Genomic DNA, 15,884 nt, shown 5'->3' on the forward strand with positions numbered 1-15,884 from the left:
GCGAGGCCGCCGGGGGCTGCGGTTGCCATGGCGACGCGTGGGCACGGCCCGCGGCGCACCCCGGCGCGTCCCGGCGGGGCGGGACGGGGCAGCGGCACGGGGACGGGGACGGGGACCGGGCAAGGGCCGGGGGGACCGGGCAGGGCCGGGGCGGGTCTCTCGGTGAGCGCTTCCGCCGGCGGGCGGGCTTTCCGGGGCGGGTCCGTGCGCGCCGCCATGCCCGCCGCCGCCGCGCCGCCCGCCCGCCCCGGCGCGGCCGCCCCGCCGAGGCGCGGGGCGCTGCGGGCCCGCTGACCGCGTTCCCCCGACGGCTCCCCGCGGCCATGGCGCCTGCCTGGCCCTGGCTGCTTCTGTGGCTGGGGGTCCTGCGCGCCCTCCCGGCCCCGCCGCGCATCCGGCTGCCGCTGCGGGGCGGCGCGGCCCCGCCGTCGGGGCTCCGGCAGCGCCGGGCGCCGCTGGACACCGAGCCCGACAGCGCCGGCAGCTTCGTGGAGATGATCGACAACCTGCGGGGCAAGTCCGGGCAGGGGTACTACGTGGAGATGACGGTGGGCAGCCCCCCGCAGAAGGTGAGGTGGGAGGGGATCCCCGCATCTCTCGCATCCCTCGCATCTCCCTCATCCCCTGCATTCCCCGCACCCCCGGCGGCTGCGGGTGCCCCTCCGGGCCCGTGCTGGGCTGCGGGGCGCAGAACAGAGGCGCTGCGGGTGCCACCATGGCTTCGCGTGGTTCTCGGCGGCATTCCTGCTTTCCATCGCTCCGGTGATGCTTTTTCTGCTGGCTTTCGGTGAAAACTGGCCGCAGGCGCCTGCCGAAGGTGACCCCAGCGCTCCGGGGGATGTCCGGGCGCTCCGGGCGGGGTGGCCGGTGCTGCGTGTGCTTCTCCGTGCGGGCGAGCCAGGCTGCATCCCTCCATCGCTCCCTTCCCCCTCCCTCCCGCCCTCCCTCCGTGCCTCCATCCCCGCTCCCGAGCCGAAGGATGCCGCTGGAGCTGGTGCGGGCTGTGGGCGGCGGGGGTGGGATGTGGCCGCACAGCCCCGTGCCCGCCTGGAGCGGGCACAGGCAGGCACGGAGGAGCCCACGGCCGAGCCGTGCTTGGCAGCTCCTCCCAGCACAGCCCCGGGCGCAGCCCGCCTGGCTCCGTGTGCTGCTCCCGGCCGGGGGAAATTCTCCAGAAATCCTCCAGAGCTCGGTTTTCCCGGGAACCTCGTGACGGTTGTCGCTGCGCAGGAGTTGGGGCTACGCGGGGAGGCAAAGTGCAGGAAAATGGGATGGCCTGGATGGAAAGGGAGCCCACAGGGCAGGCAGAGCAGGCGCTGGTGCGTCACCAGGCTCCGATCCTGCTCCATCTTTTTGTCAGCATCCCTCACAAGCTGGAGCTGCGCTGCCCAGCTCGTGTGGCACCACACCGTGTGTCTGCGTGCTGGGGACAGGATGAGTGCTGAGAGCCAGGTGCCAGTCACGCAGCCCAGGGCGGCCAGCTCCTCCCCTCTTTTATGGATGAGATCGGGGAGGTTCCTGCTGCTAAATCCTTTTGTGCCCGTCCTGATCCCCGTTGTCACCAGCAACAAGTCTGGCCCAGGGTTCGGGCTCGGTGATTGAGGCTCCACGTTCCTCCCAGCACAGGGCCACATTCCCTCACGCCTGCCACCACCACTTTTTGGGTGCTGCCAGGACAGCCAGCACCCACCCAGGCTCTGAAATAAAGGCTGGCTTTTCCCCACGAGCTGGCTGTGCCCGTTGTGCGTGGTGGGAGAGAGCAGTGTGGGCAAGATGTGGACGGAGGAATGATACCACTGCCATAGAAATTGGATCTCTGGGAGCGCTACTGTGTTGTCCCTGTGTGCCTGGGATTTATTGCCTGCTCTGGCAGGGTGTGTTTAGGGGAGAAAAAAAAAGGGAGGAGATTATTTCTAAAATCTAGTTTTAAATGTGATTTCATCATCTCCTGCCTGCCACGTGTCGCAGCTGCCAGATAATTTCCTTGCGAACCACCTGTTCCCAGGCACTCATGCGTTCCGGAGCCAGTCACCCTTTTGGGCAGCATCTTCCAGCCTCGGATTGCTTCCAAATGCAAACGTGGTGCCTGTGCATGCATGTGTGTGTCCGTGTGTGTGTGCTGGAGCAAAATCCCTCCAGGCATTGCAATGGCATGAGAAGATTCATATGAAAGAGTTTGGCTATGCCTCTGCAGGAAATTGGGAGTGTGTTTGCCCTGGGGGGTGCGTGCATCCTTCCCAAAGGCTCACACGCAGCAGGGAGGTGGTGATCCATCTCCTTACCTTTCCTTTCACCTTCCCGATGCTGACAAGGAAGTTTCTGTATCCCCTTGTGCTTTAATTTTGGTTCTGAGCCGTGCTGCGCTGCCAAGTCACCGTCAGCAGCTGATTGCTCACACATTCCATGTGTCCAAGCATGTTGGTTTCCCTGGCTCCCCAGAACAGGCTGATTCATAAACACACAGGGAAGAGGGGCGAGCCGAGCAGCAGGAGCCGGTGTTTTGGGACAGATGGCACAGGCTTGATGCCCCAGGAGCAGCACACCGCTCTAGGGACACGCGTGGCTCAGAGCCAGTGCTGCTGCCGAGGTGCCTGGAGGGGCTGTCACTTCCAGGGACAGGTTTCAGGCAGTGTCCCTGCCACACATGTCCTGGCCTCGCCAGTTCACGTGCCATGTCGTAGCCTGAATGGATGGCTGGGCTGAGTCTCAAGGATCTGGGTCCTCTCCACGTGAGTCCTGTGCGTGACCCTTTCAGCAGGATGGAGCCTGCAAGAGCCCTCCCTGCCTCCTCTCCTTGCAGTGTCAGCTCAGCAGGTCCTTCTCCGGGGAAACCAGTCTCCTCCGGGTGCCCTGGGGATTGGAGATGAGCTGTGTGGAGCAGGTGGCCCCTAATGACCCACCCACAGAGCCAGGAACAGCCCTGGGAATGGCGCAGGTGCCAGGTTGCCAGGAGGAGGTCGGGCTGTGTGGTGGGCGCTGAGCTGGCCCAGGGTGGGTATTGGAAGGGTGAACGTGCTGCTCTGGTCATTACCCATGGCCTGGAACGCCGGTGCTGCTGCGATTAACACAAGCGCATTGACCTCCTTCCCCTCCCTCTGACTCCGCAGATTAAGGGCCAAAGCCCTGGTGCTGCTGCCCGGGGTGGTGCTGTGAAGCAGCTCCGGGTTTGGGGTCAGGGCTCACCCCGCGCTCTGCTGCCCCGCACAGCCGGGAGGCTCGGACAGCCCCTCTCCCACCCCGGCCATCCCACCCCGCTCCGTGCCAGGGCCACAGACACGGGTCAGCTGAGGGCAGGATCCGGCTGGCCCGCTCCTGGCCCTGCCAGTGGGATGTTTGCCAGACCTGGTAATCCTGCCCAGGCAGAAATGAATCGGGAGCAGGGCTCGGCATATGGGTGGCGATTAGCGGGCGCAGGGATCTGCGGGGGCTGCCCACCAGCGATCCTTCCCACCAGCTGTGCCAGCAAATCTGCTTTCCTGGCAAGGGCAGCCTGTGCACCCTGTCTTGCTGCTGCTCTCCGGCCCCATGACACCTGCCAAGCGCTTCCCGAATCCTGCCTGTGGATTTGGGGGCTGAGGCTGGGCCGTGCTGAGCAAGGAGCTCATGCTCTGTTTGCACAGTGCTGGATGGTGTTTGCTTTTTGTGCAACTTCCTGATGTTGCTGCCTGCTGCTTCACCACCTCCTTCTCCTTTCTGGGCACAGCAAAAAGAGGGTCCCACTGCACTGATGAGCCTTCCTGTCTTTCTTCCTTTTCCAGCTGAATATCCTGGTGGACACAGGGAGCAGTAACTTTGCTGTGGGAGCTGCACCACACCCCTTCCTCCGGAGATACTACCAGCGGCAGCTGTGAGTATTCTGAGGGGACGCAGAGCCCAGCCCCTTGGGCACACTGCTTCTCCTTGCTGGAAGTCTGGCCAGACCCTGCCAGGTACTGCCTGGCCTCTGGAATGGCTGGATCCACATAACCCCTGCTGGTCTTACTCGTCCCTTTGACACCATTGCAGGTCCAGCACCTACCGCGACCTGCGGAAGGGGGTGTACGTGCCCTACACCCAGGGCAAGTGGGAAGGGGAACTGGGCACTGACCTTGTCACCATCCCGCACGGCCCCAACGTCACTGTCAGAGCCAACATTGCTGCCATCACGGAGTCAGACAAATTCTTCATCAACGGCTCCAACTGGGAAGGGATCCTGGGGCTGGCGTACGCCGAGATTGCCCGGGTGAGTTCTGGCTCACAGTCCTGGATGTGAGCACCAAAACGCTTCAGTTGCCTTTTTCCTTGTCCCTGTTTGCCCCTTGGAGCACAGCAGTGCTGGCAAGGGGAACTCCCCTGGGCGCAGAGAGCTCCTGGAGAAGCGACAGCACTGACACATCCCTGTCCTGTCTCTGCTTTCTCCTCCCACCAGCCCGACGACAGCCTGGAGCCCTTCTTTGACTCCCTGGTGAAGCAGACGCGGGTGCCCAACATCTTCTCCCTGCAGCTGTGCGGGACAGGCTTCTCTCCCAACGAGACAGAGGCCGTGGCCTCGGTGGGAGGCAGCATGGTGAGCACCCCGTGGGTGGCAGGGAGGCCGGGGGCTCCCTCAGGGCACTGCCAGTGTGCGGTGGCAGCGCCGTTCTGTCTCCTCTGCAGATCATCGGTGGCATTGACCGCTCGCTGTACGTGGGTGACATCTGGTACACCCCCATCCGCAAGGAGTGGTACTACGAGGTCATCATCGTCAAGCTGGAGGTCAACGGGCAGGACCTGAACATGGACTGCAAGGAGGTGAGGAGGCAGCAGGGGACCTGCCCCACGGGCCTTGGAGGCACCCACCATCAGTCAGAGGGGGCTGGGAGGGGAGCAAGGCTCGGTTCTGCGCCTGGGTCACTCCTCCTCTTCTGCCCCTCAGTACAACTATGACAAGAGCATCGTGGACAGTGGGACCACCAACCTCAGGCTGCCAAAGAAGGTGTTTGAGGCTGCAGTGAAATCCATCAAAACAGCGTCCTCGGTCGGTGAAACCCATCCCTTCCCCATGGGCATGGCCCAGCGCCAGCGCAGGGCTGTGGGCAGTGTGGCTGCCCCTCACCCGCCTGGCATCTCTGCTGCCTGCCCAGCTTGGCCCCGCTCACCTCCCCTTTCCCTCTGGTAGACGGAGAAGTTCCCAGACGGCTTCTGGCTGGGGGAGCAGCTGGTTTGCTGGCAGGTCGGCACCACCCCCTGGCACATCTTCCCGGTCCTGTCCCTCTACCTGATGGGGGAGACCACCAACCAGTCCTTCCGGATCACCATCCTGCCCCAGGTGAGTGTTGGCCTGGCCAGACCCTGCCCAGGGAGCGTGGGCTGGAGAGGGCAGTGCAGGCAGGACCGCGCTGGGTGAGCGCAGCTGCCTCCCCCGCCCCCTTCCCTGATGGCTCCTCTCCCCCTGCAGCAATACCTGCGCCCAGTGGAGGATGTGGCCACCTCTCAAGATGACTGCTACAAGTTCGCCATCTCCCAGTCCTCCACCGGCACCGTCATGGGCGCCGTGATCATGGAGGGCTTCTACGTGGTGTTCGACCGCGCCCGCAAGCGCATCGGCTTTGCTGTCAGCGCCTGCCACGGTGAGCTGGGCCCGTGGGGCGGGGGGGACGGAGGGGACGTGGGTGTGCAGTGACCAGACCCTGCCTGCCCCGCCCGCAGTGCACGATGAGTTCCGGACGGCCGCGGTGGACGGGCCCCACCTGCACTCCAACATGGAGGACTGCGGCTACAACATCCCGCAGACGGACGAGTCCACGCTGATGACCATCGCCTACGTCATGGCGGCCATCTGCGCCCTCTTCATGCTGCCCCTCTGCCTCATGGTGTTCCAGTGGCGCTGCTTCCGCTGCCTGCGGCGGGACCACGACGACTTTGCCGACGACATCTCCTTGCTGAAGTGACGGCGGAGCGGGCGCAGCCCCGGGGCCGCAGGTGAGGCAGCAGGGCAGGGCAGGGGCCGTGCTCCGGGGCTGGAGTGTGGCGGCGGCGTGGGCAGCTCAGACCCTGTGCCCGGAGCCTGGGGACTCGGTGTCCGTCAGGGCCAGCAGCCGGGGGAGCCCCAGGCCCGGGCTCCGTTCATCTGGGACCTGCAGCAAGAGCGTGGCAGCCGGGCAGGGGGAGAGTGCAGCAACCCCGTCCTGGGAGCTGGGGCAGCTTCTCTGCTCCAGCACCAGGACAGGACGGGCTGTCCCAAGCTCTCCCACCCAGCCTTGCCTGGCTTGATGGAGTGATGCTGATGAGCCATCCCTTGCCTGTCCCCTTCCATCCCTGTGCATCCCTTTCCAGCTCGCCCTGCCAGGAAGCTGCCAGCCCAGGCTCTCTTGTAGGGAGCTGCGCTGCAGCCGTGTGTCCCCTGTGACTCCTTGCACTGAGCCAGACTCCGGGAATCATCCTGGAGCCATCCAGCCTCGGGCTTTTCAGAGACAGCCCTGCAGGGCCAGCCTGGGCTGCCCAGACAGGGCTTTCTCTCCTATCCTGCTGCCCGTACACCACTCGCTCTGACATTTCCCGTGCATTTTCCTGCCTTCCCGAGCTGTGCTCCCGCTGCCGCCAGCCCCAGGACTCCCTGCACCCCCCTGGGACAGGCAGGAGCAGGCACCCATCCTCTCCCTTCTCCACATGGGATGGAAAACTCCCTGCCCTCGCTTCCAGCATCAGCGGCAGCTGCCAAGGAGAAGTCAGTGCCAGGAGTGAAGTTCCCAGCCCTGGCACCGGCTGCTCCCCAGCCCACCCAGCCCTTCGAAAGCCATAGGGGAGCCTGGGCCCCCCCTGCAGCCCCCCCACCTCACTGCCGGCACATCCCATGGCACAGCAGCTCCTCTCTGCTCACTGCACGCATCCAGGCCCGGCTGTGGGACACCCTGGCATCCTGGGGACAGGCGGCAGCTGTGGGAACTGCAGCATTTATTGTTTTGTAAACACATGGTTGTATTTATTTCATTTTTTTTTACAAAGTGTGTCACTGGTAGCGCAGCTGCGCATTGAGAGCGTGTACGGAGCCGGTCCCACGTGTACAGACCATGGCTGCCTCTCACCTGTACAATATATCCATATATCTCTATTTTTAATTCTAGCTCTGAAAGCCACTGTTCCAACATTAGGGGTCAGTCCTGTTTTGGGGTTTTTTTTAATCTTTTTAGCCTTCTGCTCAGTCCTCAGCCACTGTGGCCACCACCCAGGGCCAGGGCTCATGCCACAGCTGCATGTTCGGTGGGAGCAAGTGATGGTGAGGGGGTCCCAGCTGGCTTGAGGAGGGGGAGCAGGGCTGGAGCATGCAGAGCAGTGACTCACAAGCCCAAAGGACCCTGAGCACAGGAGGCACTTCTGTCGTCGTGGTGTTCCTGCAGCACGGGGAGGATTTTCCGGTGTGTGAGGACAACCCCTCCTCCCCGTGCTGCAGGATCATTGTCCCTTCCCCAGAGCAGACACCTCGCAGGCAGTAGTGCTGTATTCCCCCGCTTCTCTGCCTCCAGCCTCCATAGGAAAGTGCTCAAACACGGAGGTTCCACAGTTAAAAGGCATCACTCCCCCATGAACAGAGGGGATACCTGCAGTGCCAGGGCTGAGCTGGCGGCTGCCCTGCAGAGCCACCGGGTCAGGCAGGGAGAGAGCGAGGAGCCACAGCAGTCACCCAGCATAAAGCTTGTTAACTAAATCCTGCGGCCAAACGTTTCTTTGGGAAAGCAGCGAGGGAGCCGGGAAACGCAGGCAGCGTAGGCGACCAGCCAGCCCTCGCACGGGGCACCGCCACAACAGCCCCCACACTGCCCCTCCTCACCCCGCCCCAGCCCCGCTCCAACACCGCATCCAGCCACCCCATGCAAGAGGGCAACGTTCTCCCCCCACCCTCGTGCCTGCCCAGGATCCCCAGCACCCCAGAGACTCTGTTGTGGACCACTGCCTTAAAACACGCCCCGAGCGTGTGCGTGCGCGTCGGAGGAGCCGGCCTGCGGCGAGTTCAGCGCCCAGGGGTGCTCCCCTGCCCTCCTGGGGCAGAGGGGCCGCCAGCAGCGCCGAATTCCCGCTGCAGGCTGCAAGGAGGGGGGGGTAAGTTTTTAGAGAGTCATTGCAAGATTTTCAGTGGTGCTGAGCACCTCGCAATCCCACCGAAATCCATGGAGAAAGAAAGGGTTGGTGTGTCAGCCCGTGCTTTAGGAGAAAGCACAGGAGAGGGGGACGCAGGAACTCTCACAGGTTGGTTTATCCTGAGCTGCAGCGCAGCCGCATCCGTCCGCTCCCTCCCCAGGGCCCGGTGACAGCAGGGGACGGGACGGGACGGGACCATGGGCTGTCGCTGGAGGCTCCAGTACTCTGTAACCCAGTGTCTATGTAAGAACAATGAATGTTAACACGGTAAATTATTATGACATTAAAAAAATGACCACAAAAAATTGGCTCTTTATCTGCAACCTGTTCATTGGCAAGAGGGGAAAAACCAGGCATAGAAAAACCAGGATGACTGGCAGGGGCATGGGGGTGGTGAGGCATCCAGTCATGAGCAATGGCCCTAGAGAAAAGCAGCTGGTGGGATCCAAGTGGGAAGAGGTGGCTGAGGCAGATCCCAGCAAGCAGGGAACACACTGACCCTCATTTGGAAGAAGCCAACAAGGCTGCGGATAAAGAAATAAGGAGCAGCAGCAAATCACTGCATAATATACACACTTTATTTATGAATTTGTATGTATACAGACTTTCTATACACACATTACCTATATAATAAAAATGTACATGTGTATACATGATCGTATAAATATAGAACTGTAGAAATCTTAGAACTGATCCTGTCTATTCACAGCAACTCCTCCCGGGGGCCTGCCTTGCCCCAGCAGCCGTCATTTGAGGCTTGGGCAAAAGGGGCAAGTGTCATTCGTGTTGGTTTGTGCCCAGAATTTGATGCACTGGAAGAGAGAGAATTAATCAAGAGCCACTGGCACAACCCAAAGGTGCCTTCATTTTCCACAGCACTCGTTTCAGGGGTAGTTTCCTTTGCTCCATGCAGCCTCCATCACAAGGTCACCGTGATGAAGGAGCCCTTGTCACCCTTGCAGGACTGTCAGGCCCTCCTCAATGTGAGTTTCCATTTCGTTGAGGGCCACTGCTGGAGGCCCCAGAGCTGCTGGGAAGGGGGGTTTGCCCACACAGGTGACCCACTGCCAGACCCATGGGATAGCTCTTCCCAAGAGCTCCTGTCTGGCATCCCCCACCCAGACACCTGGGCAGCAGTGGCAGCCCTCCCCTCACCCTGTGTTCCAGATCCTTCCACACTGTCCTGCTCCAGCATCTAACCCTCACAGACACAAGCACAACAAGCTCAGGGAGACAAGGGCAGCCTGTTCCTAAAGCCACCACCCACTAGCCACGCAGGGTGGCCCAGCCAAGAGTACGGAAAGGATGGGATGACAGGATGCAGGGAAGCTGTTTATTGATCGTACCCTTCTCCTGGCACGGTGTCAGTACAACAAGGACTCGGGAAGGGTCACTTGGAAGGACCAGGAGGAAGCTGCGAGCAGCAGAACACACTCACCTCCTTGTGCAGCACGTGTGAGCAGGCCATGGGGTGAAGGTCACCAGGCTGCACGAGCTTCTGGCACATCAGACACAGCTTACAGGCAGCTGGGGTCTGGGATGGGCAGTGAGGGAAAGAAAGGAGCAGGCAGGGAAGTCAGACACACAGCTCTGACCACAGGTGCAGCTGCAGCCCGAGGCCACGCGCTGCCCAGTCCCCTCTCTGCCCACAGCCATCACGCCCTGAGAGCCACCATCGTGTCTCGTGTCCCTCTGTTCCAATGTGAAAGCATCTGTGCCCCCAATCCTCCCCTTCACCTCAGCAGCCCAAGTAGTTGTGCGAGAGCTCCCAGCTCCAGGGGCTCACCCCTTCAGCCACATCCCAGGCAGGCTCCCTCCCTCCCCATTCCCCAGGGAAGCCAAGCAGCCTTACATGTGATGCTGTTCCAGGGTAAGCGACCTGGGCCGGGGGCAGGAACATGGGCGTGCTGATCTGAGGCAGCGGAGCCGAGAACATGGGGGCCCTGATCCGGCCCAGAGGCTGCAGCAAGGCAGAGGAGGCTCATCAGAACAGCCCGGGAGGAAAGGACAGAGGAGTCACCCCGAGTCACCTCGGGGAAAACTGTTCCCTGGTTACGCTGCAGTCAGCAGGAAAGGGAACCCAGGGGACAGCCCTGACACACAGCCCAACCTCTGTGAGGAACCAGGGAGCTGGGGCAGCTCTCCCTGCTCCCCAGGCCCCCCTTGCAGCAGCCCCCACGCTGCCCCACCTGGGCGCCGGCCGCTGCCCGCTCCTGCTGCTCTGCCAGCTTGGCCGCCACCAGCTGGTTCAGCTCCTCCATGGTCAGGCCGGCCATGGTCCTCCGGGCAGTCTTGATCTGCTGCAGGATGTTGGTGAGCTGGGCCCTGCGTGGACAGCAGCCTGCTAAGAGTTCCCAGTCCTCGGGGACTGGAATCCCTCAGCCACCGCTGCCTGGGGTGTTCTCCTCCACCCTCCCAGCGAGGTGAGTCACGTGCTGAGGGGGTTCTCTCCCCAAAACACTGGGGAAAGAGCAGGGAGCCCCCAGAGACAGGCTATGGGGCTCCTGGCTGTGCTCAGATATCCCTGCTGTCCCTCAAAGCTCCTAGTGATTCCCATCCCCAGCACTATGGCAAACCTGATGCAGAGAGCACCCAGCCTCTGGTCCTCACCCTCAGCCTTCCCTCACTTCCCACAGGCCCTGCTCACACCAGGAGCCCCTCTTTCCCTGATCCCAGCTCCCATTCCACGCACAAGCCCTTGCCCTGCAGAAAAACACCACCAGACCCTTACTTGTTGCACTGCGGAAACCGAGTCAACAGCTTCTCCAGCAGCTTCTCCAGCTTGTCGGCCGGCTGGGGCCTGTGGAACTCGGGAGGGACGTTCACCCCTCCCAGGCCAGGCGGAGGAGGGATGGAGGCAGCGGGAGGCATGTGGGGGCTGTGCGTGCCGATGAGCGATGCCACGACCGGGCTGCTCCTTCCCTGGGAAGCAGGCAGGGGTGGGGAGGGCTGGTTGGGCCTGGACATGGCGGGGTTCAGCAGAGGGAAGGAGAGCGCTCGAGGATCGGCGCTCGGCATGACCATGGGCACGGGGACGGGTCCGATGGGGAAGGGGAGCCGCGGAGTCAGGGATGGGTTGGGCTGGAATGCCGTCAGCATGAAATCTGTCTGAGGAAGAGAAACAGGGGAAGAGGGAAAGGCTGGTTAGAGTAAGACCACCTGGAAGCAGAGCCGGAGACCCTTCCCCTCGTCTCCAGGTAGGCCCAGACATGTCACAGGCCATCCCACACGTGCACAGCACCAGGGCAGGCTGTGCCAGGGCCTGGCAACACGGAATGCCTGTGATGTGGGGCTGGAGAGGCACTCACTTCTGAAGGCGGAGGAGGCAGCGTCGGCGTCGGGATCTGGGGGAGGCTGCTCAGCTTTGTGCCATTCCTCACCATCTGGATGTGGTCGTTGAACTGATCCTAGCAGAGAGGGAAGAAAACGGGTGCATTTATCAAACCTGAGCAAGTCTGGGGCATTCCAAGCCCTGGGGTGGCAGGCCCTAAAGTGGCACTGTTTGGTTCCACAGAAGAATGGAAGAGGAGCCAGAGGGAGAAACAGTGTCTATGTGAAGAACTGCTTGCTGCTAGGCTGGGAGAGGTCAGCAGCAACTTACTCGGACACTTTGCTTGGTCATTCGTATCCTGTTCAGCCTCATCTCCCACTCCTGCTTTGGCCTCATGGTCTCCAGCGTGGGCGGCGCAGACCTGCAAGCACAGCTGAACTTTCCCACTTGCAACTGTGCTCTCCCTGGCAGCACAGTGGCAGCAAGCAACCCCCCACACCCCCTGGCTTCCCCTCCTCCAGTGGGGTGGGAAGGGCTCACCCCCAGGTGAGGCACCCCACAAGGGAGAGGGACTGATCTGGGGACACCACAGCCACCAGCACTGACTGAGCCTGGCAGATGAACAGTGACAGGGGATAAGCACAGCCCCACATGCCCTTGCTGTGTGACACCACTGAATCGCATTGATTCAGTAAGAAAACCACAGGAAATCCTGAACTATTCCACTCCAGCCTCCAGCATAAGCAGAGGAAGAGGAGATGGGACATGGGGGACACCTGAGTGACCCTCCCTGCCACTTCTGACACTACACAGACTTACTTGAGGTAGGTGAGGTGTAGCTCTGCTTCTTTTTCTGCTTCTTCTAGTTTCAACACCAGCAGCTCCTTCCGGCTCTCCAGGGACAGGATCTATGGAGAGAGGCTCAGTTTTTGTACTCCCCTGTTTCTTGCTGTCAGACCAGGCCCTGGGCATTGCTCCCCACTAACGCTCACTGCACTGACACTTGTTCATCATTCCTCTTATCCCACTAAGTGGGACTTGGCCTTATCCTCAACTGCTCCTAATTTCACAGAACTGTCCATTAACCCTCTGGAATCTCAAACCAACCATTTTGCAAGGGAAGAAGTCACCTGCTCACCTCTGCTTTCCATGCCCGTTCTGTCTCTTCAAGAATGTTCCTGTTGATTTCATTGTGCTGGTTCTTCAGCTTGTCCAGCTCCATCTCCCACAGCTGCCTGCACACAGAACAGAACAGAACAGAATGAGTCCCCTTGGGCTCAGGCAGCAGAATGGCCACAAAGGGATCAATCCCGGGAGCTCTGGATGGGGTGGAACCATGGAAGATCAGCAGCCTCCAGAGCGTGACACCTGCCCCAGCTCCTTGGGCTGCATGAGTCACCGTCCCAGGAGTGAGCTGTTGCAGAGCACACAACAAACCTGGTGTGCAAACACGCCGGGCAAAACGAGGGGAATTCCCCTCGGCAAAATTCAGTCCAATCCCACAGAAGATCTGAACCAGGAATCAACCTGAGCAGCAGGCAGAGCTATGCTGTTCTGATCCTGGAGAAGTTTAAAGCTGGGCATTTCCACCTGTGCTTTGGGAACACCTACATCTGGAGCATCCCTGCCCAGCTTTAAATACCCCAGCATGCCAGAGTTTAATGTAGCTGGACAGCTGTGGGGAACAGACAGGGAAATCAGTCTGCCCTAATTCTGGGAAGTTGAAATTCAATCAGAGGTAGCAGTTACAAGCTGAGTCAATCCACCAAGCACAAACTCTAATCTTATGGGATCTTCATGTCACAAGTATCCAGGAGCCTGCCTGTGACTGGGATCAAAGAAGATTTAATCCAGAGCCCCGATGCTCGAAGAGGAGATAAAACCTCTACAGCACGTAACTGGCCAGCACTGCTGGATCATTCTCTCTACTCTGTCCCACCAGGAGCATCAGATTTACTCTGAGGCAAAATGGCAGGAAGAACAGTGCATTGGGCAGCATTAATCAGGCAATGGATAAGGGCCTTACTTCTCATCGGACTGCTCTGCGATCAGAGAGGCAATCTTGTTTTCCTTCTCCTCCTGCTCCTTCAGCAACCTGCACGGGAAAAAAGGGACAGCACAGCTGGAATCCCAGTGGTGCAGAGGCCACGTTCAAACCAAGCCCCCCCAGCACATCCCTGGGCCTGACCACACACCACAGGCTGGGGACAGCTCCCTGCAATGTGTGTGGGAAAACAGCCGCCAACAGCCTCTGGAGCACAAATCCTGCTGTCTCATGACACTGCACAAAGGCTGTGGCACAGAACCAGGCTCGCTGCAGGGAGCTGTGCTGCTCCCCCAGCACGTGCTCTGCCATGGTCACTTGGGGAAAAGAGCTGAGCACTTGGAGCCGTCACTGGAGGAGTTTTACCCAAAAACATCACTGAGCCCTCAGAACAAAAACCAGACGTCTATGACATGACAGAATGGCTCCACAAAAGTGCCAATTCACACATGGAGCCAATCCTAAATTCATCCGTAGACAGGTCTGACCTGAATACTCGCTGCTTCCAAAGAGTTTAAAGCTCTTTGCTCCATCAGGTTTACATCAGGGTTAAGCAAGAGCTTCTCCCCCCAAAAAGAAACCCTTTCTTTTCCATAAAAATACCTTCTGCCTTTCTCACAGAGTTTCTCAATTTCAGCTTTGAGATCCTGCTCTTTCTGCAGGAACTCTTTCTTCTCTTTCTCCATCTTCTTCTTGGTCTCTTCTCGCTTGATTGTAACATCCTGAATCGCTTTCAGGATCTCCTGGAGTAAAAGAAGCATCACACAGATACTGAGCAAAATTCTCAAATAATGGTTGTGATATAAAACCTGTTACTTTTTTGGATAAATTGGCTAATGAGATTACACAGCAAACTCTTCCTTTTTAGCAGATCCAGTCAAGATATATATTGGTTATTATGAGGAAACTCAGGAGACAGATGCTCTGGACCGCAGGTTCTCCTGCCTCTTCATAAGGGTTTTAAAATTAATTACAGGGTAGGTTAAACAAAAACAGTTCTTCACCAAATACCTGGTGGTTTTTCATCTCCTCTTCCCTCCGCTGCTGGAGCTGCTTAAGCTGGACCTGCAGCTGATTCTCCACCTGCCTCTGTTTGTCCAGCACCTCCTGGTAGCGCTCCTTCAGCAAGGCCCGCTCAGACATCATCTTGTCCTGCAGTGGAGAGCAAAATTCCTCCTGTAACAAGGGCAGCTTAAGGACTTCGAGGCTGATATTTGATGGTCTTGGAGGTCTTTCCCAACCATAATAGTTCTATGATTCTATTTTGACAGGAAAAAAGTGGGCAGAGCAGCTCCAGCTCATTTGTCTGGGAGCGTGAGCAGCAGAGCCCGGACCTGAGCACGGGGCTTTGATACCCACCAAGTTCTTCTCGATGTCCTGGTCTGTGTTCACGTCGGCATCGGCTGCCTTGAAGTCGGTCTGTGAAGGGAGGTGATTGAGATCAGACCCTCAGCCTTGCAGTGACCACACAGTGACTCCAGGCCCTCCCTGGGCACCTGTTCCAGTGCTCTGCCACCCTCCACGGAAAGGAGTTCTCTGTCATACTGAACAAAACTTATCATTTCAGTTTATGGCCATTGTTCCTCATCCTACAGCTGGGAATCTGGCACCATCCTCTGATAGCCCTTGGAAATATTTATTAATGGGATCCCCTCTCAGTCTTGCCTAGACTAACCAGGCCCAGCTCCTGCAGTCTCTCCTCAGCAGAGAGATGCTCCAGACCCCTTATCATCTTTGCAGCCTCCGTTGGACCCTTCTTCAGTAGCTCCTTGTCTTTCTCATACTGAGGAGCCCAGAACTGGACACAGCACTCCAAGTGTGGCCTCACTAGGGTCGAATCTTAATTAAAGACTGTTCAAAGCACAGGACCGGGCACACAGCAGCGGCTGCATAGCTGCAAGTATGGATGTGTTTTACCCCCCAGCCTCGACTCATTCAGGTCTTTGTCCTCCAGGTTCTAAAAGAGCCATTCGAGGCCCTGGCCCCGCACAGCACAAACCCCAGGAGCCCCGCGGGATCTGCACCCACCTGCACCGCAATGTTCTGCGACGGCCTGGCCGGGGCCGCCTCCTCGTCGGGCTCCTCGGCTGCCGCTCCGCTCTGCCCCGCGGCCTCCGCGCCGCCGGCCCCGGGCTCCGCATCGCCACCGGGGCCGGGGGCGGCCGCGGGGTCCGCCTCCCCGCCGGGCCCGGGCTCGCCGGGGCTCTCCGGGGCGGAGAGCGGGCTCCCGCTGCGCGGAAAGGGGACATCGGTCAGCGCTGCGCCGCGGCCGCATCCCCGCTCCATCCCGGCCCCATCCCGCCGCCGCTGCCGCCCCGCCGGGCCCCCCCTTACCTGCCGGGCGGCGCGGCGGGGCCGGGCTCGCAGAGGCGCGGCGGGTCGGGGCCGTCGACCTGCGCCTGTTCCAGCGCCATGGGGGCGGCTGCGGGGCTGGGCCGGGCCGGCGGAGCGGCACCGGGCGGCACCGGGGGGGCA

General features: G+C 60.2%; 2 protein-coding genes across 4 annotated transcripts; one reads left to right on the forward strand and one right to left on the reverse strand.

Moving 5' to 3' along the window:
• Positions 1-254: 254 nt before the first annotated feature.
• On the forward strand, positions 255-8,410 carry BACE1 (beta-secretase 1). 2 transcript variants are annotated; one of them, XM_032133997.1, is made up of 10 exons: positions 255-569; positions 3,759-3,847; positions 4,006-4,222; positions 4,409-4,546; positions 4,636-4,770; positions 4,895-4,996; positions 5,138-5,287; positions 5,417-5,588; positions 5,668-5,940; positions 6,295-8,410. In XM_032133997.1, the coding sequence occupies exons 1-9, from the start codon at positions 324-326 to the stop codon at positions 5,907-5,909; spliced, it is 1,491 nt and encodes a 496-aa protein (XP_031989888.1). In that variant the 5' UTR covers positions 255-323; the 3' UTR covers positions 5,910-5,940; positions 6,295-8,410. The 2 variants fall into 2 exon arrangements, with proteins under 2 accessions (XP_031989888.1, XP_031989887.1); XM_032133996.1 differs by having other exon boundaries at positions 5,668-8,410.
• Positions 8,411-8,650: 240 nt separating this feature from the next.
• On the reverse strand, positions 8,651-15,710 carry RNF214 (ring finger protein 214). 2 transcript variants are annotated; one of them, XM_032133994.1, is made up of 14 exons: positions 15,438-15,710; positions 14,769-14,828; positions 14,421-14,561; positions 14,013-14,152; positions 13,392-13,460; positions 12,504-12,600; positions 12,185-12,273; positions 11,696-11,786; positions 11,403-11,501; positions 10,826-11,202; positions 10,284-10,419; positions 9,947-10,054; positions 9,533-9,628; positions 8,651-8,906 (listed from the first exon to the last, which is right to left on the reverse strand). In XM_032133994.1, the coding sequence occupies exons 1-14, from the start codon at positions 15,693-15,695 to the stop codon at positions 8,841-8,843; spliced, it is 1,827 nt and encodes a 608-aa protein (XP_031989885.1). In that variant the 5' UTR covers positions 15,696-15,710; the 3' UTR covers positions 8,651-8,840. The 2 variants fall into 2 exon arrangements, with proteins under 2 accessions (XP_031989885.1, XP_031989886.1); XM_032133995.1 differs by having other exon boundaries at positions 11,696-11,798; positions 15,438-15,547.
• Between the last annotated feature and the right edge of the window lie 174 nt (positions 15,711-15,884).

This window comes from Corvus moneduloides, chromosome 25 (genome assembly GCF_009650955.1).
Source record: "Corvus moneduloides isolate bCorMon1 chromosome 25, bCorMon1.pri, whole genome shotgun sequence".
In the NCBI taxonomy this organism is placed as follows: domain Eukaryota; kingdom Metazoa; phylum Chordata; class Aves; order Passeriformes; family Corvidae; genus Corvus; species Corvus moneduloides.

Bases quoted from the DNA above. Each gene is read 5' to 3' on its own strand.
- BACE1 (XM_032133996.1), top strand. From the start codon at position 324: ATGGCGCCTGCCTGGCCCTGGCTGCTTCTGTGGCTGGGGGTCCTGCGC. The intron at 4,771-4,894 runs GTGAGGAGGCAG...TCTGCCCCTCAG, and splicing joins TGAACATGGACTGCAAGGAG to TACAACTATGACAAGAGCAT. The intron at 5,589-5,667 runs GTGAGCTGGGCC...CCCCGCCCGCAG, and splicing joins TGCTGTCAGCGCCTGCCACG to TGCACGATGAGTTCCGGACG.
- RNF214 (XM_032133994.1), bottom strand. From the start codon at position 15,695: ATGGAGCGGGGATGCGGCCGCGGCGCAGCGCTGACCGATGTCCCCTTT. The intron at 11,787-12,184 runs GTAAGTCTGTGT...CTGTGCTTGCAG, and splicing joins CTACACCTCACCTACCTCAA to GTCTGCGCCGCCCACGCTGG. The intron at 10,055-10,283 runs GTGGGGCAGCGT...GCCTTGCTGCAG, and splicing joins GGGCAGCGGCCGGCGCCCAG to CCTCTGGGCCGGATCAGGGC.